This window comes from Oncorhynchus gorbuscha, linkage group LG01, assembly GCF_021184085.1.
Source record: "Oncorhynchus gorbuscha isolate QuinsamMale2020 ecotype Even-year linkage group LG01, OgorEven_v1.0, whole genome shotgun sequence".
Lineage (NCBI taxonomy): Eukaryota > Metazoa > Chordata > Actinopteri > Salmoniformes > Salmonidae > Oncorhynchus > Oncorhynchus gorbuscha.
In genome coordinates, this window is record NC_060173.1 from 104,571,613 (window position 1) to 104,596,754 (window position 25,142).

General features: G+C 43.5%; 1 protein-coding gene across 6 annotated transcripts in view; it reads left to right on the top strand.

Annotated features, from left to right (window-relative positions):
* The first annotated feature begins 6,460 nt into the window (after positions 1 to 6,460).
* Positions 6,461 to 25,142, top strand: part of LOC124047942 (1-phosphatidylinositol 3-phosphate 5-kinase-like) — a 34,474-nt gene continuing 15,792 nt past the window's right edge. Inside the window, exons 1-14 of one of the 6 annotated variants that reach the window (XM_046368296.1) lie at positions 7,317 to 7,681; positions 10,030 to 10,214; positions 11,721 to 11,882; positions 12,326 to 12,352; positions 12,958 to 13,067; positions 14,006 to 14,177; positions 15,562 to 15,772; positions 16,843 to 16,950; positions 18,158 to 18,247; positions 20,095 to 20,233; positions 21,399 to 21,556; positions 21,925 to 22,036; positions 22,240 to 22,387; positions 24,823 to 24,990. In XM_046368296.1, the coding sequence (XP_046224252.1) occupies positions 10,040 to 10,214; positions 11,721 to 11,882; positions 12,326 to 12,352; positions 12,958 to 13,067; positions 14,006 to 14,177; positions 15,562 to 15,772; positions 16,843 to 16,950; positions 18,158 to 18,247; positions 20,095 to 20,233; positions 21,399 to 21,556; positions 21,925 to 22,036; positions 22,240 to 22,387; positions 24,823 to 24,990 (1,780 nt within the window). In that variant the 5' untranslated portion in view covers positions 7,317 to 7,681; positions 10,030 to 10,039. Of the gene's footprint in view, positions 6,615 to 7,316; positions 7,682 to 9,069; positions 9,148 to 9,615; positions 9,641 to 10,029; positions 10,215 to 11,720; positions 11,883 to 12,325; positions 12,353 to 12,957; positions 13,068 to 14,005; positions 14,178 to 15,561; positions 15,773 to 16,842; positions 16,951 to 17,146; positions 17,952 to 18,157; positions 18,248 to 20,094; positions 20,234 to 21,398; positions 21,557 to 21,924; positions 22,037 to 22,239; positions 22,388 to 24,822; positions 24,991 to 25,142 lie in introns of those variants that run through there. The other 5 variants (XM_046368303.1, XM_046368311.1, XM_046368318.1 and 2 more) reach the window with 5 other exon arrangements.

Consider the following 25,142-nt stretch of genomic DNA (forward strand, 5'->3'; position numbering starts at 1 on the left):
TAGGCTGTAGGATTAGGCTACATGTCTAGGCTGTAGGATTAGGCTACATGTCTAGGCTGTAGGATTAGGCTGTCTAGGCTGTAGGATTAGGCTTAGGCTACATGTCTAGGCTGTAGGATTAGGCTTATGTCATGTCTAGGCTGTAGGATTAGGCTATTGTCTAGGCTGTCTAGTCTAGGCTGTAGGATTAGGCTACATGTCTAGGCTGTAGGATTAGGCTATATGTCTAGGCTGTAGGATTAGGCTACATGTCTAGGCTGTAGGATTAGTCTAGGCTGTAGGATTAGGCTACATGTCTATATGTCTAGGCTGTAGGATTAGGCTATATGTCTAGGCTGTAGGATTAGGCTATATGTCTAGGCTGTAGGATTAGGCTATATGTCTAGACTGTAGGATTAGGCTACATGTCTAGGCTGTAGGATTAGGCTATATGTCTAGGCTGTAGGATTAGACTACATGTCTAGGCTGTAGGATTAGGCTATATGTCTAGGCTGTAGGATTAGGCTACATGTCTAGGCTGTAGGATTAGGCTACATGTCTAGGCTGTAGGATTAGGCTATATGTCTAGACTGTAGGATTAGGCTACATGTCTAGGCTGTAGGATTAGGCTATATGTCTAGACTGTAGGATTAGGCTACATGTCTAGGCTGTAGGATTGGGCTATATGTCTAGACTGTAGGATTAGGCGATATGTCTAGGCTGTATGATTAGGCTACATGTCTAGGCTGTAGGATTAGGCTACATGTCTAAACTGTAGGATTAGGCGATATGTCTAGGCTGTAGGATTAAGCTACATGTCTAGGCTGTAGGATTAGGCTACATGTCTAGGCTGTAGGATTAGGCTATATGTCTAGGCTGTAGGCAGGACAGCGGAGTCAATCACCACCTTCCGGAGACACCTGAAACCCCACCTCTTTAAGGAATACCTAGGATAGGATAAGTATTCCCTCTTCCCCCCTTTAAGATTTAGATGCACTATTGTAAAGTGACTGTTCCACTGGATGTCATAAGGTGAATGCACCAATTTGTAAGTCGCTCTGGATAAGAGCGTCTGCTAAATGACTTAAATGTAAATGTAAATGTAGGCTTAAGATACATGTCTAGGCTGTAGGATTAAGGTACATGTCTAGGCTGTAGGATTAAGCTATATGTCTACGCTGTAGGATTAGACTACATTAGGAATAGGCTACATCTAGGCTGTAGGATTAAGATGTGCGTCCAGGCTGTAGGATTAGGCTACATGTCTAGGCTGTAGGATTAGGCTATATGTCTAGGCTGTAGGTTTAGGCTACATGTCTAGACTGTAGGATTAGGCTACATGTCTAAGCTGTAGGATTAGGCTACATGTCTAGGCTGTATGATTAAGCTTCATGTCTAGGCTGTAGGATTAAGCTACATGTCTAGGCTGTAGGATTAGGCTACATGTCTAGGCTATAGGATTAGGCTATATGTCTAGGCTGTAGGATTAGGCTACATGTCTAGGCTGTAGGATTAGGCTACATGTCTAGGCTGTAGGATTAGGCTACATGTCTAGGCTGTAGGATTAGGCTACATGTCTAGGCTGTAGGATTAGGCTATATGTCTAGACTGTAGGATTAGGCTATATGTCTAGGCTGTAGGATTAGGCTATATGTCTAGACTGTAGAATTAGACTACATGCCTAGGCTGTAGGATTAGGCTATATGTCTAGACTGTAGGATTAGGCTATATGTCTAGGCTGTAGGATTAGGCTATATGTCTAGGCTGTAGGATTAGGCTACATGTCTAGGCTGTAGGATTAGGCTATATGTCTAGACTGTAGGATTAGGCTACATGTCTAGACTGTAGGATTCGACTACATGTCTAGGCTGTAGGATTAGGCTACATGTCTAGGCTGTAGGATTAGGCTATATGTCTAGGCTGTAGGATTAGGCTACATGTCTAGGCTGTAGGATTAGGCTATATGTCTAGACTGTAGGATTAGGACTAGACTGTAGGATGTCTGTTCCAGGCTGTAGGCTGTAGGATTAGGCTACATGTCTAGGCTGTCTAGGATTAGGCTAGGATTAGACTATGTCTATGTAGGATTAAGCTAGGCTGTAGGATGTCTAGACTGTAGTCTAGCTGTAGGATTAGGCTAGGCTGTATGTCTAGACTGTAGGATTAGGCTACATGTCTAGGCTGTAGGATTAGGCTACATGTCTAGGCTGTAGGATTAGGCTATATGTCTAGGCTGTAGGATTAGGCTATATTTCTAGGCTGTAGGATTAGGCTATATGTCTAGGCTGTAGGATTAGGCTATATGTCTAGACTGTAGGATTAGGCTACATGTCTAGACTGTAGGATTAGACTACATGTCTAGGCTGTAGGATTAGGCTACATGTCTAGGCTGTAGGATTAGACTACATGTCTAGGCTGTAGGATTAGGCTACATGTCTAGGCTGTAGGATTAGGCTATATGTCTAGACTGTAGGATTAGACTACATGTCTAGGCGGTAGGATTAGGCTATATGTCTAGGCTGTAGGATTAGGCTACATGTATAGGCTGTAGGATTAGGCTATATGTCTAGGCTGTAGGATTAGACTACATGTCTAGGCTGTAGGATTAGGCTATATGTCTAGGCTGTAGGATTAGGCTATATGTCTAGACTGTAGGATTAGGCTATATGTCTAGGCTGTAGGATTAGGCTACATGTCTAGGCTGTAGGATTGGGCTATATGTCTAGGCTGTAGGATTAAGATACATGTCTAGGCTGTAGGATTAAGGTACATGTCTAGGCTGTAGGATTAAGCTATATGTCTAGGCTGTAGGATTAGACTACATTAGGAATAGGCTACATCTAGGCTGTAGGATTAAGATGTGCGTCTAGGCTGTAGGATTAGGCTACATGTCTAGGCTGTAGGATTAGGCTATATGTCTAGGCTGTAGGTTTAGGCTACATGTCTAGACTGTAGGATTAGGCTACATGTCTAGGCTGTAGGATTAGGCTACATGTCTAGGCTGTAGGATTAAGCTTCATGTCTAGGCTGTAGGATTAAGATACATGTCTAGGCTGCAGGATTAGGCTACATGTCTAGGCTGTAGGATTAGGCTACATGTCTAGACTGTAGGATTAGGCTACATGTCTAGGCTGTAGGATTGGGCTATATGTTTAGACTGTAGGATTAGGCGATATGTCTAGGCTGTAGGATTAGGCTACATGTCTAGGCTGTATGATTAGGCTACATGTCTAGGCTGTAGGATTAGGCTACATGTCTAGGCTGTAGGATTAGGCGATATGTCTAGGCTGTAGGATTAAGCTACATGTCTAGGCTGTAGGATTAGGCTACATGTCTAGGCTGTAGGATTAGGCTACATGTCTAGGCTGTAGGATTGGGCTATATGTCTAGGCTGTAGGATTAGGCGATATGTCTAGGTTGTAGGATTAGACTACATTAGGAATAGGCTATATCTAGGCTGTAGGATTAAGATGTGCGTCTAGGCTGTAGGATTAAGCTATATGTCTAGGCTGTAGGATTAGAATACATTAGGAATAGGCTATATCTAGGCTGTAGAATTAAGATATGCGTCTAGGCTGTAGGATTAGGCTACATGTCTAGGCTGTAGGGATTATTAGGCTATACACCAAGTGTACAAAACATTAACAACACCTCTTTTCATGACTGACCAGGTGAAAGCTATGATCCCTTATTGATGTCACTTGTTAAATCCATGTCAAACAGTGTAGATGAAGGGGAGGAGACAGGTAAAAAAAAAATTGAAGACTTGAGAAACGTTTAGCCTGTAGGGTTAGTCTATAACATTTGGCTATACTAGGTTATAAAATTTGGATATACAAGGCTGTAAAATTAGGATATACAAGGCTGTAAAATTAGGATATACAAGGCTGTAAAATTAGGCTATACAAGGCTGTAAAATTAGGCTATAAGATTAGGCTATTTAAAAAAAAAAGTTATTTAACTAGGCAGGTCAGTTATGAACAAATTCTTATTTTCAGTGACGGCCTAGGTACAGTGGGTTAACTGCCTGTTCAGGGGCAGAACGACAGATTTGTACCTTGTCAGCTCGGGGATTTGAACTTGCGGTTATACTAGGCTATAAATTTAGGCTATATTAGGCTATAAGATTAGGCTATACTAGGCTATACGATTAGGCTATACTAGGCTATAAGATTAGGCTATACGATTCGGCTATACTAGGCTATACGACACACCCAAGAATAGCAGTACTACTCCAAATAGCAGTGTAGCACAAATTCACAAACAACCTTTCAAGTAAACCCTAAAACCCCCCCTGTCTGTAGGAAGGCTGTGTACAGTAGAGGCAGAGGGCTCAGACATAAAACCATGATCCTCTCAGCTGAACTACTCTGAATAATTCAAACAGGGTCTCTCAAACAGGGTCTCCCGGTCAGTAACTCCAACATCACGGTCCAGATTATGTTAGAAACAAAAGGATAGGTGCATTGGTGGGGTTTCAGGTGTCTAAAAGATGGAGGACTCTGGTTCCCCTGTGAAGCAGAGGAAAAAGAGAATGAAAAGTAGCTACGCTTGGTTGCTTTTACAGAGCAGTTCCCACCAGTTGATGGGTGGCTCCTTGTAGCTAACAACAGCTCCCTGTTTACCGGTCTGATCAGTCTCTTTATTATTAGTACAGTTGGTGGGAGCCATAACTTCAACCCATTCTTCTTAATCTACAGCAACCGTGTGAGCAGAAGAAGCAACCGTTTTAGTGCTGGAGGCTGGAGTGCCAAATCCAACCTCATTGGTGCAGGTAACATCAAAGGATTCCCACGGAGTCCTCTCGTCCGTGAGCAGCTCCCTCAGGTTCTCACGTACTGCCTCACCGCTGTGACCATCAGGCTGTGTGGGTCTCAGCAGTCGATACATTAGTTGTCCAGCTGTTTGACACAATCATCCTGGAATTAGGCCTTGCCATTTCTGCTGGATTCATTAAAACTAGTCTCTGCTTATGGTTTTATGGCCCTGGTTGGACTGGTGCTTAAAGCTGCTGCCTTTGAAGTCTGGACTGAGGGCCTCAAAATTTAGACATACTTTCATAAGCTCCACTGGTGTCCTCAGTGGCAGAGTGTGTGACGACTTGCAACACGTTGGGCTCCGCCACCGGCTGCACATCTGCATTTTGTGATGCAATAGCTCCATATGTACTACCCTGGCTCTCCATAGCCTCACTGGACAAAGAATAACCTCCACCCTGAGACAGCGACCACTTAGTGTTGCTACTTTTCATTCTCTTTTTCCTCTGCTTCACAGGGGAACCAGAGTCCTCCATCTTTTAGACACCTGAAACCCCACCTCTTTAAGGAATACCTAGGATAGGTTAAGTAATCCCTCTCACCCCACCCCCCCTAAGTTTTAGATGCACTATTGTTAAGTGACTGTCCCACTGGATGTCATAAGGTGAATGCACCAATTTGTAAGTCGCTCTGGATAAGAGCGTCTGCTAAATGACTTAAATGTAAATGTAAATGTAAATCTTTCCATTCTTCTTCTTTGATTTGGCACTCTGCTCTTTCCTGGCTTTCTTGGTCTTTTGCTCCGCAGCAACTGTAGTGGGGTCACCTGAGTCCAATGGGGGTGTTTACTCCTCAACACACAAGCCTTTTAGGATCCTCAGAATATTCTGCAGGTTTCTGGGTTGCCAACCATGCACGTTTAGAGGCGGCCTGAGTTTCTTGAACTACAGAGTCTGTAGTCTTGCGCCCAGCAGCTAGACAGTGATCTGGGTCTGTGAGATGCTCCACTATGCTTACATCCTGGACCGTTTGTTTGTTCTTCAGTGACAAGGTCATACACTGTACTAGGAGTGGACTTCTGCTTTTCTGCCCAAGCATCAAATAAAATACAATGTTATTGGTCACATACACATATTTAGCAAATGTTATTGCGGGTGTAGCTAAATCCTTGTGTTTCTAGCTCCAACAGTGCAGTAATACCTAGCAATTCACAACAATACACACAACTCTAAAGTAAAATAATGGGTTTAAAAATATATAAATAAGTGACCCATTTATGAGCCAAATTTCGATCACACTATTTCTTATTCAAAGTGATGGGCTCAGAATCCCTCTCTAACCCACCAGCTGGTTGTGCTTGAGTCTGCAAATACAGTGTGTGTATTGCGCAGTTTCGGGCATTCCCCTTTTATTCACTATAAAACACATCATACTGTTACTTGTGTACAATGATAGACTGTATCATTCATAAAATAATCATGCTTTCCACTGTGTTTAAAATTAATCAAAAAAGGTTTGGTCTTTGTTTATGCAGCCCGTCTATACTAATCTGTTGTGTTTGGTAATGGGCCCATGGACTGTATACTATAAAGAACAAGTACAAACCACTCAACAGTCAATAGTTGAAAGCACGGACTCATTAACCCATATGACTCATTTCCTTTGATGCAGTCAAGGATGACTATGAACTGAGTTCACGTGACAGTCACATAGCAAAAGGTTGCGATGTATCATGGTTGTATTATAGAAGGGCTGACTGGAAGAGTTATTGTTTAGAATTCATTCACTCTTTGAAGTCAATTGAGAGACAGCTGTCATAGATATGGACTCTGTGCACTCCTGGCTCCGGGCCTTCAACAACAGAATAGCCAGGCCCAGGTTGGTTATATTTGCCTTAACTCAAGCAATGCTCTGAATAAACTAATTTATTTCACAATTAAAGGGAGCTAACAATGTTCTACCAGTAACAGACTCAACTATACTAAAGTTTCCGCACTAATGTCAATGTTTTCTGAAAGTGCTTGAAATAATCTTCATGTGAATTGATGAAGTCGTTAGAATTGAGAAAGTGAAACTAGTGTTTTATAGATGGTTGTGGATGCACCACAGTCCATTGTGAATGTTTGTCAACTAAGAGAAAGTGGATTTTTTTGTGGCGTTCATTACAACTGTGATAAACTGCACTGCTCAAATAGCATGGAAGTCAAGGAAATTGGATATTATTGTGGCTGCTGCAGTAAAGTATCTGGGGTTTCAGGAATTCACAGCCAGTGGTGGGAAAGTACCCGATTGTCATACTTGAGTAAAAGTAAAGATACCTTAATAGAAAATAACTCAAGTAAAAGGGAGTCACCCAGTAAAATACTACTTGAGTAAATGTATCAAAAGTACATGTAATTGCAAAAATATACTTAAGTATAAGTCATTTCAAATTGCTTATATTAATTAAACAATTTTATTGTTTTGTATTTATTTACGGATAGTCAGGGACACACTCCAACACTCAGATATAATTTACAATCGAATCATTTGTGTTTAGTGATTCCGCCAGATCCGAGGCAGTAGGGATGGCCAGGGATGATTTGCCGCTCTCCCAGGCTCCTGAGCCTGTGTAGGGATCAGACATGGATTGTTGATTTTAACCATAGAGGCAAGGAGCATGTTGAGTGATAACGTGGTAGTCAGTATAATTTGAGTATTTTTATCCACATAATTTTTGTATTTTGGGATCTGTTATTTTCATTCCGCCGTAAAACCCCAAAAAAGAAGAAGAAGTGGGCGCAGCCTTGTCTCGTGATCACAACAGTTCAATCGACCCTCGACTCGTCCTGTCTGGCTCGGGGGTCACTTGTGCTTTTGGAAAGATAGGGTACCTACTCCACTTCGCAGGAATTTACCTCATTAACTGTATTCTTACAGGGATGTACAAGGAGTCCAACACACGGGTAATTTGTGTTATTTTGTGGAAATTCAGTTCTGAGCGTTCACTCCTCCTTCAGTTATCTAACTTCGGTGGGCCTACTATCTTGCTAGCTAGCTCACTGATTCGCCAGGCACATGTAATCAGAAAGCTGGCTAGCGAGATGTACAGTACACCATCCATAGACGCTAACATTATTGGGCAAGCTTTAGATTATGTTCGGCTACTACTGTAGCTATCCGAGTAATTAAGTTAATAGATTTTGATCTGCATGGTACTTCTTTCCAGTGGTTATTGTTGGGTTTATTTATGTTTTGTCTTCTTGCATGGCGATGATAACAAACGTTAGTTAGTTGTTACCACAGGTGTTAGCGTTACTTTTAACAATAGTCAGTTAGGTAGCAGTATTAGCAATACGCTAACAGTATGGCTATGTAGCTAGTTTATACACATTATCATAGTTGCCTCCTAAACTGAAGCAGTGTGAGGTTGAACGCGGCATGTGTATAACTACAACCAGGTATCAAGTCGGACATGTCAGAGTTTCCTAGTTCTGACTAGCATGTGAACGCGGCATCAGCTTTCTCAGCTGTCATTATAGGTGGTCACATGACATGGTGGAAAACATACGAGTGAGAGGTTGTCATTTTCCTCCGGTCCATCCCTCCACAAGTGGTAACGTTGCTACTTATTTTACTGCTGTTAAGAGCATTCGTTTATCTTATTTTGATGACGAAAACAGCAAAAGTCAGATACTACTATTATTGCAAGTACAAATTCCGTTGTTTTTATCAAACAGTATTTTTTTTGGTCTAATTTGCATGTTCTGAATTTCTGCAGTGATACGTTCCTCAGCTCAGTGGTAGTTGATGCTTGTTGTTGACTTAACTTGAATAGGACAAATGATCAACTAAGTAGGCTAGTCTAAATCACGTGTTCTTGCCTTTCAACACCATTACTTGAAGAGAGAAATATACATTGGACGACTAGTTTTGACTTTGACAGTATACAGAAATAACCATGTTGTACTGTATTTACACTCAACCAGATATAAACTGGTGTTGGTTTGCATTCGTGGATCGTGGTAGGGTCGCCTGCAGTTGTAGTCTTGTCCATCAATGCTACTTTTTTCAAGGACCGTAAGGACTACTCTCAAATAGCCTTGTTCAGTTCAATGTTCTCTACTTTTTCTAGTACTCTAAATACCCAAATTCATGTTGTTACGTTCAAAACAATACAACATACAAATTGTTGACACCATTCAAAACAATGAGGACTTGGACCTTTAAAGCCAGTTATCTCCTAATCACCTTTTTGCAGATAGAACCTTAGAACCAAGCTCTAGAAGTGTCAAAAGCTCAGCAAAAATAAAATAAATTCTATCCCACTTTATTCCCTTTCTGCTTATAGGCTAATGCCTCTGCCTTCCTTCCTGTTTGCTCTGTTACAAAGTAGGGGGAGAGTGAGAAGAATTATGTGCCTCCTGTGAGGGTAAGCCTGAGAAACATGCGGTTCACAACACAACCACTACTACTCTGGGCCGTTTTGCACTCAATCAGTTCCTTAGTATTATGTTCTACCCAGTAAGCTATAGGTGTAATTCCATCAAACCAGCATTGCTGTATATTTGCAGTCGCTTCTTTTCCATGGTCAAATTAAATCACAATGTTTTTGAGTACTGTAGTTTATAAACAAAGTTTATGCATAATATGCTGTTGCTGTGACAGATTCAATGGAAGTCGAGCATAAGTGGTGAAGTTGTTTCACTGCACTAGAAGATGGAACATCATTTCATGGGGAATAGTACGAACAGTAGTTCTGTTTATGGGGTTGGTTCACAAGAAAAGGACTTAAATGGGTATGATGATAAGTGTCATAAAAGGAGAACCCGAGGAACTGAACGCTGAATAGCTGAGGTCAGCTTCAAACGAACAACTCACAGCCCAGTTAAACTACTGAGTACAAGACTTAGAACAAACCACAGGTAAAACCACAGGTAAAACTTTGATCAAAAGTAATGGTTTGAATATCAATGAAATTGTAGCCTTGTCGTGATGTGTGTTTTGTCATATATATATATATATATAGCCCCCGTGCCCGCAGGAGGCCTTTTGCCTTTTTGTAGGCCGTCATTGTAAATAAGAACGTGTTCTTAACTGACTTGCCTAGTTAAATAAAGGTTTAAATAAAAAATGCAAAGTCAAGTAGGCAATGGCACTGTTAAGGCCTAGTTGTTTAGGCCTAGTTGTTTAGGCCTAGTTGTTTAGGCCTAGTTGTTTAGGCCTAGTTGTTATCACACGATCAAGCAGAGGATCACCATGACGTGACCACAATGTTCTGGTCTCACCAATAGATCATTTGTCTTTCCAACAGGAGCAGTGACATGGAGGCTGAGGACAAATCCTCCTCCTCTACGCTGGATTGCAGTGTGAAGCCTCCCATCTCCCCTGGCAGCCCATCTCACCTGACACACTTCAAACCCCTGACTCCAGAGCAGGACGAGCCTCCGCTCCGATCAGCCTACAGCTCCTTCGTCAACCTGTTCCGCTTCAATAAAGGTCATTTACCAAGGTCACACACACACAGATTGTTTTGAGATGGTTGACTTGACAGTGTTTTGAAATGTTCATCTTCTAGTAAGCCGATGCATTACGATGAAGAGACAAGACAACGTGACTGAGTCAGAGTCCAGCAAATTCTCTATTAACCACGAGGAAGTTTATTAATAACTTAATGTTGTTTTGTCACACTGCTCTTCTTGTTATTTCTCATTCTGTGGAGTAGCCTATAGCAGCCTATAATTTGCAGTACTGTACAGTCAAGGCTCATGTACTGTCCCCTAGAATGCAGGGAAAGTTACTTCTGTAGCCTTGACTACCAGCCTGGTTTACAGTCAGAATTACTTTGAGGAAGCAGAATGGAACGGAATGCAGCCCAGATCAGAACCCATGTCTTGTGAGGTAATGTGATAGAATGTTGTCTAGGTGCCAGGAGGGGGCCTTTCAACCACATGAGCCATCATGTGTCTCCCTCTCTTCAGGCCCTGCCCTCACTGGCAGGCCCCTCACCAAGGCAACAGAGCTCTGCTCACATACCAGAGCTTGGAGCATTTAAATATTCGGTCATGCTTTATTTGAAGTGCAATTTATGAAGGCTTCATAAAACATTCATATAGGCTTCATAAGCACTACATAGATGCTTCACAAATCATCTATAATCTTATATCATGCTCTATAAAGATTCATAATGTGGCATAACTGTGTGACATAACCATCAATTTATTTGTTCACATTTGTTCATCTTTTATATGGCATGAAATACAGTTATAGATGATTTGTGACCCATGTATGCAGTGGTATTGAAGCCTTCATAAGATGCACTTCAAATAAAGCAGGACCAAATATTCTATGCACAGTATTCATATTCTTTAAATGTCTCTGTTATTATAAGATAATTGGCGATTCAATTCTGATTGGATTAGAAGAGAGAGCATGTTCTTGACAGCAACAGCAATGTATACAGTCGCCGTGTTTCGCTGCTCTTATTAGACACAACATACTCCCGAGTGGCGCAGCGGTCTAAGGCACTGCATCTCAGTGCTAGAGACATCATTACAGACACCCTGGTTCGAATCCAGGCTGTATCACAACCGGCCATTATTGGGAGTCCCATCGTGCGGTGTACAACTGGCCCAGCGTTGTCCAGGTTTGGCCGGTTAGGCAGTCATTGTAAATAAGAATTTGTTCTTAACTGACTTGCCTAGTTAAATAAAGGTTACATGTCAGTTTTATATATATTTTTTAAAACACTAAAATATTCATTTTATTTAAAGTGACCTTTGCATGGCTAAAATAGGAGTACTGACTTAACACAACAAAGGTTGTTTTTGGATAAGAATGTACTACAGACGTATAAAGCATTGTCATGCTTGTAGTATGGCATTTTATAAAGACTCCAAATGTCATACTAAAGTACACCGCTTTGTCATCATGGGTAGGTGTGATGATGTTTCAATGAACTTTATTGACCTTAAATGACCCGTTGTGATTGGTCTGTGTGTACAGAGGAGGGGCGTCCGCCCTCGGTGACAGAGAAACTGGATGTGGCTTTGACGTCAACCACTGGGGAGCGTGGGAGCTGGACCAGCCCAGCACACTCCGTCCACGGCTCTGGGACCCATAGGAAACAACACCCCAACCTGCTCCGTAGAACATCCACCGCCTCCGGTAACACACACACACACATTCTTGCTCATACTAGGGCCACAGGAGGGACACATACACTGTATGTCCAGTGCTGCAGTTGTTTCACAGTTGTAAGCCAACCTATCCTCTTCCAACAGTGGTTCTTTAAAACGTTTACATTTTGAGTGATTGCATGATCTCTGACCTGACAATGATGGTGAAAGTATCAGTTTCATCCTTACCAAATTGACGTGACTAGTCGTAATTACACCTAAGAGGTGACCCCCTAGTCAAGTTTAGGGGAGAGGATGGACCGTGTGTTTGGACCACTTCTTATTTACCCCACAGTTGTTTTGTATAGCTGTGAAGGATAGACATTCTTGACATTGACATTAGGTTTACATAGAGAGGCGCTAAGAATAATGGACGATGTGAGTAGCCTGACATCCATTCAAAACACTGATGTATGTCTTTTCTTTTTGCAGTGGACTGGCCATTATGGCCGGCTCAGGGTGAGGGCCTTCTATACTGTGTGTTTGATAAGATCTCCAAAATGGTTTTGCGCCTGATTTTTAACAACCTGCTTTCAGAGTGGCTGGCTAACCCAAGCACCTGAGTGGTTTTGTGTGTTTGGTTGATTGAACTATATTTTGGCATGTGTCGATGAAGTGCCTTCTCGTGTTGGTTTGTTGCCAACACTGATATTTGGAAAGTTGTGTGTTTTTGCATAATGATATAAGAACTAACATGCTCCCTTTTATGTTTCTTACTTAATTGCGGTATCTGTTTTTAATTGTATTCATATGAACCATAATTGTTCACTAGAGCCTAGTTTATGGAAATTATATACCGGTAAGCTTCTGTTGTGCCGTTGTGCAGTCCTTTTTAAACTAACCTGCCATTATCAAAAGTAAATCCTTGTAGACATTTTATTGTACATTTCCAAGCCCATATTGGACTATAGCCTACAGTCTCTTTAGAGAGGTATAGAAGGTGCTTCTGTCTCCCTCCTTTACCTTTCTGCATTTTATTTGCATGAAAAGGGAGCATTTGCCTGGTTAGGTGAAGTGTGTTTTATGAAGTGTATGCTGAATGTTTGCACCATGTGTGCTCCTAGAGGGCCGTAGGAAACCAGAAACCCCCCTGAGCACTCACGACCCCCGTACGGCTGTTCAGCTCCGCACTGCACTGAAAAGACTCAAGGAGATCATGGAGGGAAAGAGCCAGGTATCTATCATGCCATTTCCCCATCACCCCATTAACTCATTAAGCCATCACCCCATTAACTCATTAAGCCATCACCCCATTAACTCATTAAGCCATCACCCCATTAACTCATTAAGCCATCACCCCATTAGCTCATTAAGCATTCACCCCATTAACTCATTAAGCCATCACCCCATTAACTCATTAAGCCATCACCCCATTAACTCATTACGCCATTACTCCATCTTGCCAAGTAGCCCATCACGCCAAGTAGCCCATTGGCCCATCACGCCAAGTAGCCCATTGGCCCATCACACCAAGTAGCCCATCACACAAGTAGCCCATCACACCATTACACAGTTGCTGTTGGCGGGTAAGTAAATAACAATAGCAGGGCTATATACAGGGGCTATATACGGGGGCTATATACGGGGCTATATACGGGGGCTATATACGGGGCTATATACGGGGCTATATACGGGGGCTATATACGGGGCTATATACAGGGGCTATATACAGGGGCTATATACAGGGGCTATATACAGGGGCTATATACAGGGGCTATATACAGGGGCTATATACAGGGGGTACTGGTACAGAGTCAATGTGCGGGGGCACCGGTGTAGAGGTAATTGTGTACATGTAGGTAGGGTTATTAAAGTGGTTATGCATAGATAATAACAGAGAGTAGCAGCAGCGTAGTAGGGCGGGGGGTGCAAATAGTCCGGGTAGCCATTTGACTAGCTGTTTAGGAGTCTTATGGCTTGGGGGTAGAAGCTGTTTAGAAGCCTCTTGGACCTAGACTTGGCGCTCCGGTACCGGAGCGCCAAGTCTGCGGTAGCAGAGAGAACATTCTATGTCTAGGGTGGCTGGAGTCTAACAACACCGTTGTTAATAGAATAGATACATAAAGAAGTCCAGGCTCGTGACGCATTACAAACCTCTGGGATTGGTTGCAGGACAGTGACCTGAAGCAGTACTGGATGCCAGACAGTCAGTGTAAAGAGTGCTACGACTGCAACGAGAAGTTCACCACCTTCCGCCGCCGACACCACTGTCGGCTCTGCGGACAGATCTTCTGCAGCCGCTGCTGCAACCAGGAAATCCCTGGCAAGTTTATGGGCTACACGGGTGAGTGCTTTGGGGAGGGGGAGGCTCACAGGAGTGGGTGGGTGGGCCGCCCCGAAAGTTGTTCCCAAAGCAGGGTCACGGTGTGTTAAAGACCCCTACTGGTTTAAACCCCCGTTTGAATTCAATGCTTTGTTAGATGTGTTGCAGGAAACTCTAGGAGGTCAAATCAAATCAAATCAAATTTTATTTGTCACATACACATGGTTAGCAGATGTTAATGCGAGTGTAGCGAAATGCTTGTGCTTCTAGTTCCGACAATGCAGTGATAACCAACAAGTAATCTAACTAACAATTCCAAAACTACTGTCTTATACACAGTGTAAGGGGATAAGGAACATGTACATAAGGATATATGAATGAGTGATGGTACAGAGCAGCATACAGTAGATGGTATCGAGTACAGTATATACATATGAGATGAGTGTGTAGACAAAGTAAACAAAGTGGCATAGTTAAAGTGGCTAGTGATACATGTGTTACATAAGGATGCAGTCGATGTTGTAGAGTACAGTATATACATATGCATATGAGATGAATAATGTAGGGTAAGTAACATTATATAAGGTAGCATTGTTTAAAGTGGCTAGTGATATATTTACATCATTTCCCATCAATTTCCATTATTAAAATGGCTGGAGTTGGGTCAGTGTCAATGACAGTGTGTTGGCAGCAGCCACTCAATGTTAGTGGTGGCTATTTAACAGTCTGATGGCCTTGAGATAGAAGCTGTTTTTCAGTCTCTCGGTCCCAGCTTTGATGCACCTGTACTGACCTCGCCTTCTGGATGATAGCGGGGTGAACAGGCAGTGGTTCGGGTGGTTGATGTCCTTGATGATCTTTATGGCCTTCCTGTAACAACGGGTGGTGTAGGTGTCCTGGAGGGCAGGTAGTTTGCCCCCGGTGATGTGTTGTGCAGTCCTCACTACCCTCTGGAGAGCCTTACGGTTGAGGGCGGAGCAGTTGCCGTACATACCTCTGGGGATATGTATACACAGAGGCCTATGGGCACTCAGCATGGTGTGTGTGTGTTTTCTGCCGTGGTTGTGTTAGCAAAGTTGTATTTTGGGTAAGTTGACTGGTTGACCAGTAGTGTTTGAGCACACCTTGTTTGAAATATCCCTGAACATTGCTGTGATGTGAGAATCTGAGACCAATGAAACATCTGTTTGACCTTTGATGATGCTGTGATGTGACCTAACCACAGTAATCACAATACTGCCTCCATCCTAGCTCATAGCAGGACCTGCTCTTCCTCTCACTGACTCCTCCCCTCTCTCGGTCTCTTTCCCTTCTTCCATTGCACCTACCTATCTCTCTCCTCTCCTCGCCTCTCTCTCTCCTATCCTCTTCTCTTCATCCCTCCCTCCATTGTTACTGTGTGTAGGAGACCTGCGGGCCTGCACCTACTGCCGTAAGATCGCTCTGAGCTACTCCCAGTCTGCAGATTCTGGCTCCATTGGAGAGGACCTGTCTGCTCTGTCTGACTCCTCCGTCAGCTCCGTCTGCATCCTGGAACCCAGCGAGCCTCGCACCCCGGTCGGAGGACGCAAGTCCAGCCGTAACATCTTCCTAGAGGAGGACCTGGCCTGGCAGAGGTGAACTAAGAGGAGACAGAGAGCAGAGGAACCTCTGTGAGGAACCATGCATGCCCCACATAATTAAATAGATCAATATACAATAACATGTTATTATATCTCTACGGCATGCACACCTCCCTCGCATGGACCCCTAGTCAATCGTCCCGTTCCGTTCCCCTCATACAAAAGATGCATGCACTCCTCCTTCGCATCAACTTCCAGTCATCTATTTGTTCCCCTGCCTCACCTTTTTTCTCAGGGTTTTCTTTCTTTCTGTGTATGTCCTCCATGTTTTTCTCTGTGTATAGCCTCCATGTTTCTCTCTGTGTATGTCCTCCATGTTTCTCTCTGTGTATGTCCTCCATGTTTCTCTCTGTGTATAGCCTCCATGTTTCTCTCTGTGTATAGCCTCCATGTTTCTCTCTGTGTATGTCCTCCATGTTTCTCTCTGTGTATAGCCTCCATGTTTCTCTCTGTGTATGTCCTCCATGTTTCTCTCTGTGTATGTCCTCCATGTTTCTCTCTGTGTATAGCCTCCATGTTTCTCTCTGTGTATAGCCTCCATGTTTCTCTCTGTGTATGTCCTCCATGTTTCTCTCTGTGTATGTCCTCCATGTTTCTCTCTGTGTATAGCCTCCATGTTTCTCTCTGTGTATAGCCTCCATGTTTCTCTCTGTGTATAGCCTCCATGTTTCTCTCTGTGTATAGCCTCCATGTTTCTCTCTGTGTATAGCCTCCATGTTTCTCTCTGTGTATAGCCTCCGTGTTTCTCTCTGTGTATAGCCTCCATGTTTCTCTCTGTGTATAGCCTCCATGTTTCTCTCTGTGTATAGCCTCCATGTTTCTCTCTGTGTATAGCCTCCGTGTTTCTCTGTGTATAGCCTCCGTGTTTCTCTGTGTATAGCCTCCGTGTTTCTCTCTGTGTATAGCCTCCATGTTTCTCTCTGTGTATAGCCTCTATGTTTCTCTCTGTGTATAGCCTCTATGTTTCTCTCTGTGTATAGCCTCCATGTTTCTCTCTGTGTATAGCCTCCATGTTTCTCTCTGTGTATTCCTACTCTCATCTTTGTCTTTTCCTTCAAATGCAGAGTTGAAGAGACAGAGGAGAGAGACACACTATGCGCTCTTCACCCCCCATGTCCTCTCCCTCCCTGCCCACTCCCCTCCGCCTGTCCTTTTCTTCCCCTGTATACTGGGTGGGTTCTTTATCCTAGTATGGTGCACTTTCATTGGATGTCTTTTATTGAAAACCATCCCTCAGCAATTTTTCAGATCCTTTTCATAATCATAAATTGTCAATGCAAAAAACAAGCAAATTATGAAAAGAAATTGGGGTTGTGTTTTTCAAAGACAGACCTTGTTTGATTTTGTCAGAGAACGCATGCTATTGTGTAATTGATTACCACTAGCAACATTCCATCCCATTAAACAATGTAACTCGCTTTGAGCTAATAACATTCCATCCCATTAAACCACGTGCCTCGCTTTGAGCTAATAACATTCCATCCCATTAAACCACGTGCCAGGCTTTGAGCTAATAACATTCCATCCCATTAAACAATGTGCCTCGCTTTGAGCTAATAACATTCCATCCCATTAAACCACGTGCCTCGCTTTGAGCTAATAACATTCCATCCCATTAAACCACGTGCCTCGCTTTGAGCTAATAACATTCCATCCCATTAAACCACGTGCCTCGCTTTGAGCTAATAACATTCCATCCCATTAAACCACGTGCCTCGCTTTGAGCTAATAACATTCCATCCCATTAAACCACGTGCCTCGCTTTGAGCTAATAACATTCCATCCCATTAAACCACGTGCCTCGCTTTGAGCTAATAACATTCCATCCCATTAAACCACGTGCCTCGCTTTGAGCTAATAACATTCCATCCCATTAAACCACGTGCCTCGCTTTGAGCTAATAACATTCCATCCCATTAAACCACATGCCACGCTTTGAGCTAATAACATTCCATCCCATTAAACCACGTGCCTCGCTTTGAGCTAATAACATTCCATCCCATTAAACCACGTGACTCGCTTTGAGCTAATAACATTCCATCCCATTAAACCACGGGACTCGCTTTGATCCAATCATCAGTGTGATACTCTTGCTCCTAACGACATGTCTCAAAGAAACTATTTGTCCCTTTCTCTCCTGGTGTAGAAACACTGAGATTGGGATGAGAAAGAAGTGAGTCCTGCTGTTGTTCATATGGCCAGCTTGTAACTGTTTTGGCTTTCTTGGCTTTCTTTTACTTTTGAGTTGAGCCTTACCCTTCGAGCCCTACCATATTGACACTTCTGCATACGTCTACCATAACTAGTTACTGTAGTGTTACATGGACGTCAAAGTCAAATGATTTAGTTCAGGTATGAATTAGTTTGCGTGTGTGACAGTTTGATTCACCAGGAGTCTCAGAGCAGAGGTATGAATTCTAGACTGACTGGGCTTCAAGAGGATGGAGGCAAGTCCCCAATAAGGAAGCGGTGAGTGTCTGCTTTTGGTCCATATTTTTATCGAACCCTTTTACAGCTATTTTTTTCCCAACTCTGTTCAGGGCTTGTATTTTGGAGCCCTGTTCTCTGATGGTGCACCCTACCGAGAGAGATGTATGTTATATATACAAAAGTATGTGGACACCCATTAAAATGAGTGGATTCAGCTATTTTAGCCACACCCATTGCTGACAGGTGTATTAAATCGTTGCAACACTCACTACCGAGTTCCAAACTGCCTCTGGAAACAATGTCAGCACAAGAGCAGTTCGTCGGGAGCTTCATGAAATGGGTTTCCGTGGCCATGCAGCCTCACACAAGCCTAAACATGCTGACCAGACCGGACATGTCTCGTGCGCGAGCGTTGCAAAATAAATGTAGAAATCCATGTTATTAAATTATTGCACCCACACTGCTCACGCACGCCAACGAGCGTCTGCGTTGCCATGGGCTAAAATAGAACTCCTTTATATTTCTGACGCAGATCGCGCTGCAAGTCCTGCCTCTCCCATCTCATTGGTTTATAGAAGTAGGTACCCACGTGCCATCTCCTCATTGGTTTATAGAAGTAGGTACCTACGTGCCATCTCCTCATTGGTTATACCCACGTGGGTGATTGAAAGACAAACTGTTTCGCCAGTTTTTGTGGTAATACTATGAAAGTGTAGATGCGATCGCCATATAAGTTCAAAGATGAAAAAGCCTGGAAGGAGGAGAGATGACAAGAAATGATTCAGTTGTCGGTTTTATGTGTGGATTAATTGTCGGAGTAGAGGACCTTGTGCATTTCAGGTAAAATGACAACTCAAATGTTTATATCCCAGGACAAATTAGCTAGCAACAGCAAGCTAGCTAAATAGGACAAATTATCCAGCAAGTGCAAGCTAACTAGCTAAATTGCCATACATGTTTAATGCTTTTCGACCTGTCCCCAAATTAATGTAATTGGTTCAGAGTTTGTTTTGATATTTTAACCTGCGTGTCGTGATTGCGTTGAGTGTAAGGGGACAAAATACATTTATGCACGATAGCGCACGATGGTGCACACGCGCAGCCGGTTTGGGTTCCGTGTTAGATCACCATGTGGGATGCCAAGTGTCGGCTGGAGTGGTGTAAAGCTCGCCGCCATTGAACTCTGGAGCAGTGGAAACACAATCTCTGGTGTGATGAATCACACTTCACCATTTGGCAGTCCGACGAACAAATTTGGGTTTGGTGGATGCCAGAAGAATGCTGCCTGTCCCAATGCATAGTGCCAACTGTAAAGTTTGTTGGAGGAGGAAAAATGGTCAGGCTGTTTTTCATGGTTTGAGCTCAGTGAAGGGACATCTTAACGCTACAGCATACAATGACATTCTAGATGATTCTGCGGTTCCAACTTTGTGGCAACAGTTTGAGGAAGGCCCTTTCCTGTTTCAGCATGACGGTTGTGCACAAAGCGAGGTCCATACAGAAATGGTTTGTCGAGATCGGTGTGGAAGAACTTGACTGCCCTGCACAGAGCCCTGACCTCAACCCCATTAAACAGCTTTAGGATAAATTAGAGCGCCGACTGCGAGCCAGGCCTCATCACCCAACTAAATAAGTGCCGACCTCACTAATGCTCTTGTGGCTGAATGGAAGCAAGTCCTTGCAGAAATTTTCCAACATCTAGTGGAAAGCCTTCCCAGAAGAGTGGAGGCTGTTATAGCAGCAAGGGGCGACCAAACCCATGTTAATGCCTATGATTTTGGAATGCGAAGTTCAAGGTTTCTCCCCCACATGCACACACACATATTCAGAGAAATAGGGTGCAGAATGCCCTGCAGGTCCTGTAATGCCATCCCTGTCATATCCAGGTCAGCCAGTGTGACCAACCTGTCCCTGGACCCGTCTGGCTCCTCCATGTTGCCCTCCTATGACAGCTCAGTGAGCCCCCAGACCAGTAGGACCATGCCCAAACCTGACCACAGTGAAGAGGAGAGGAAGATACTGCTGGTAAGGATTCTATCTCTTTCTTTAATTTCCTCTTTCCCCTTCTATCCATCTCTGTATCCCTTTCTCTCACTCTCTCCCTCTCATCTTGTCCTTATGCTCTCCCTCTCTATCTTGTCCTTACGCTCTCCATCTTGTCCTTACGCTCTCCATCTTGTCCTTACGCTCTCCATCTTGTCCTTACGCTCTCCCTCTCTATCTTGTCCTTACACTCTCCCTCTCTATCTTGTCCTTACGCTCTCCATCTTGTCCTTACGCTCTCCCTCTCTATCTTGTCCTTACACTCTCCCTCTCTATCTTGTCCTTACGCTCTCTATCTTGTCCTTACGCTCTCCCTCTCTATCTTGTCCTTACACTCTCCCTCTCTATCTTGTCCTTACGCTCTCCATCTTGTCCTTACGCTCTCTATCTTGTCCTTACGCTCCCTCTTGTCCTTACTCTATCTTGTCCTTACGCTCTCCCTCTCTTGTCCTTATCTTGTCCTTACGCTCTCCATCTCTATCTTGTCCTTACGCTCCATCTTGTCCTCTCTATCTTGTCCTTACGCTCTCCATCTTGTCCTTACGCTCTCCCTCCCTATCTTGTCCTTACGCTCTCCATCTTGTCCTTACGCTCTCCATCTTGTCCTTACGCTCTCCATCTTGTCCTTACGCTCTCCCTCTCTATCTTGTCCTTACGCTCTCCCTCTCTATCTTGTCCTTACGCTCTCCATCTTGTCCTTACGCTCTCCATCTTGTCCTTACGCTCTCCATCTTGTCCTTACGCTCTCCATCTTGTCCTTACGCTCTCCATCTTGTCCTTACGCTCTCCATCTTGTCCTTACGCTCTCCATCTTGTCCTTACGCTCTCCCTCTCTCCATCTTGTCCTTACGCTCTCCCTCTCTCCATCTTGTCCTTACGCTCTCCCTCTCTCCATCTTGTCCTTACGCTCTCCCTCTCTCCATCTTGTCCTTACGCTCTCCCTCTCTCCATCTTGTCCTTACGCTCTCCATCTTGACCTTACGCTCTCCCTCTCTCCATCTTGTCCTTACGCTCTCCCTCTCTCCATCTTGTCCTTACGCTCCCTCCTCCATTTTCTTTCTAGCCCTGTCTGTATATTTACACTCCATTGTTGGCAAAGCATACAATAAAAACAGATTTTTCACTGACTGACTTTCATGACATGTAGGACTCGTCCCAGCTCAAAGACCTGTGGAAGAAGATTTGTAACAACAGTACTGGCATGGAGTTCCAGGACCACCGCTACTGGCTCCGTACATACCCCAACTGCATTGTGGGGAAGGAGCTGGTCAACTGGCTGCTGAGGAGTGGAACCATCTCCACCAGGTATAGACATACTGTATCATGGCTACCTGACTGATGTCTGAATAACGATATTGTAGAAAGAAGAGATTACATGAGTTAGAAAATGTTTTCTCTCTTGACTACATCTCTCTCACTCTTCCATCTTTCTTGCTCTTCCATCTTGCTCACTCCTCCACTCTCGCTCGCCCTTCCATCTTTCTCTGGCTCTTTCTGTCTGTCTGTCTGTCTGTCTGTCTGTCTGTCTGTCTGTCTGTCTGTCTGTCTGTCTGTCTGTCTGTCTGTCTGTCTGTCTGTCTGTCTGTCTGTCTGTCTGTCTGTCTGTCTGTCTGTCTGTCTGTCTGTCTGTCTGTCTGTCTGTCTGTCTGTCTGTCTCACTCATACTCTTGCAGGGCCCAGGCGATAGCCATTGGTCAGGCTGTGGTAGACGGTCGTTGGTTGGACTGTGTCACTCACCACGACCAGCTGTTCAGGGATGAGTACGCTCTCTATCGCCCCCTCCAGGTGAGATACTGTTTTGTGGGAATAAGGAGACGAGTCTGCCTACTTCTCCCTATAGCCACTTGGTTTATTACATGTAGCCACTCCTCCAACAACTTTGTGCAGCAGTGATGCCACTGCAGCTGAACGGCGCTAAAAGCTCACCACACTTCAATTAAGAGGGTGATGGTAGGGATGATGATCATGATATTCTGTCTTCTCTTCAGAGCACAGAGTTCTCTGAGACCCCGTCTCCTGACAGTGACAGTGTCAACTCTCTGGAGGGACACTCAGAACCCTCCTGGTTCAAAGACATCAAGTTTTGCGACAGTGACACAGACCAGGTGGCTGACGAGAATGACTATGTCACGGCCAGTATGTATCCCAGCATGCCTTGTGACTTTAGCCCTCAGGCTAAACATTACAACAACCAGCATCATGTCTATGCCTGCTTTCTTCATTAAGGTCCAATGCAGCCATTTTCTTCTCAATATCAAATCATTTCTGGGTAACAGTGAAGTACTTTACTGTGATTGTTTTCAATTCAAATGGTCATAAAGCAAGAATTTAGCTTGGACTGTGAGTGGGGAGGGGAAAACTGAACTAGCTGTCATTGGCAGAGCGGTTTGGAACTCTTTCTTATTGGTCTATTAACCAATTTATCGCCTGGTGATGTCAGCAGGCAGGCCACAAGTTAATCCCACCAAAACAGGCTAAAATGTCAGGCAGTCTTTTCAAACAGCGGTCACACTAAAAGGGCATTATCATTTCCAACCTCGGTGTGAAAATATACAATTCAGAAGTTTACATACACCATAGCCAAATACATTTAAACTCAGTTTTTCACAATTCCTGACATTTAATACTAGTAATAATTCTCTGTTTTAGGTCAGTTAGGATCACCACTTTATTTTAAGAATGTGAAATGTCAGAATAATAGTAGAGAGAGTGATTGATTTGATCTTTTATTTCTTTCATCACATTCCCAGTGGGTCAGAAGTTTACATGCACTCAATTAGATTTGGTAGCATTGCCTTTAAATTGTTTAACTTGGGTCAAATGTTTCAGGTAGCCTTCAACCAGCTTCCCACAATAAGTTGGGTGAATTTTGGTCCATTCCTCCTGACAGAGCTGGTGTAACTGAGTCAGGTTTGTAGGCCTCCTGACAGAGCTGGTGTAACTGAGTCAGGTTTGTAGGCCTCCTGACAGAGCTGGTGTAACTGAGTCAGGTTTGTAGGCCTCCTGACAGAGCTGGTGTAACTGAGTCAGGTTTGTAGGCCTCCTGACAGAGCTGGTGTAACTGAGTCAGGTTTGTAGGCCTCCTTGCTCAAACACCCTTTTTCAGTTCTGTCTGCACATTTTCTATGTGATTGAGGTCAGGGCTTTGTGATGGCCACTCCAATACCTCGACTTTGTTTTTCTTTAACCCATAACTGTGGAAGTATGCTTGGGGTCATTGTTAATTTGTAAGACCCATTTGTGACCAAGCTTTAACTTCCTTACCGATGTCTTGATGTTGTTTCAATATATCCACATAATTTTCCTCCCTCATGATGCCATATATTTTGTGAAATGGTACCAGTCCCTCCTACAGCAATGCAGCAAAGCACCCGTGCTTCACAGTTGGGATGGTGTTCTTCGGCTTGCAAGCATGCCCCTTTTTCCTCCAAACATAACGATGGTCATTATGACCAAACAGTTCTATTTTTGTTTCATCAGACCAGAGGACATCTTTGTCCCCATGTGCAGTTGCAAACTGTAGTCTGGCTTTTTTATGGTGGTTTTGGAGCCGTGGCTTCTTCCTTGCTGAGTGGCCTTTCAGGTTATGTCGATACAGGACTAGTTTTACTGTGGATATAGATACTTTTGTACCTGTTTCCTCCAGCATCTTCACAAGGTCCTTTGCTGTTGTTCTGGGATTGATTTGCACTTTTCGCACCCAAGTACATTCATCTCTAGGAGACAGAACGCTTCTCCTTCCTGAGCGGTATGACGGCTGCGTGGTCGCATGGTGTTTATACTTTTATATGTACTATTGTTTGTACAGATGAGCGTGGTACCTTCAGGTGTTTTGAAATTGTGGAGGTCTCCAATTTCTTTTCTGAGGTCTTGGCTGATTTCTTTTGATTTTCCCATGATGTCAAGCAAAGAGGCACTGAGTTTGAAGGTAGGCCTTGAAATACATCTGCAGGTACACCTCCAATTGACTCAAATGATGTCAATTAGCCTATCAGAAGCATCTAAAGACATGACATAATTTTCTGGAATTTTCCAAGCTGTTTAAAGGCACAGTCAACTTAGTGTATGTAAACTTCTGACCCACTGGATTTGTGATACAGTGAATTATAAGTGAAATAATCTGTCTGTAAACAATTGTTGGAAAAATGACTTGTGTCATGCACAAAGTAGATGTCCTAACCGTCTTGCCAAAACTATAGTTTGTTAACAAGAAATTTGTGGAGTGTTTGAAAAACAAGTTTTAATGACTCCAACCTAAGTGTATGTAAACTTCCAACTTCAACTGTATATAAAAGACAGGAAAATCACATTTTTGACTGCACTACGCCTTTAATATTGAGAGTAAACAATAGGTAGTTGACTCTTTGTAATGTCTCTGAGATTTTTCTTAGTATTTCTCTTACTACTGAGCTCTTGAACTATATAACTAGTGTGTACTCCCCCTCCATGCTGCTATGCATCAACAAGACAAATTACATGTTTTTAATGTGCTAATAAAGATCTAACAATTAATCAATCAATCAATCAATCAATCAATCAATCAATGCACCCACCCCCCTCCCCCTCGTCAGACTCATCCAACCCCAGTAAGAGGACGTCAGTCAGTAGTTTCCAGTCAGCGGTGGACAGTGACTCTGCTGCTTCCATCAACCTCAATATGGAGCAGGACAACGTCAACTTCCACATCAAGAAACAGTCCAAGTACCCCCATGTACCACCGCTCCCCAAGGAGCAGAAAGGTATGGCGCAACAAACACACACACTGTTCCACCCTGAACAGGGACAGTCCTATCCCTCTTCACTAGAATGTCTTGCTGAGAGAAAACGCCTTAACATAGACGTTTATTTTGATCGATTCACCTAAATCTGCAATAGCATACAAAGAGGAACT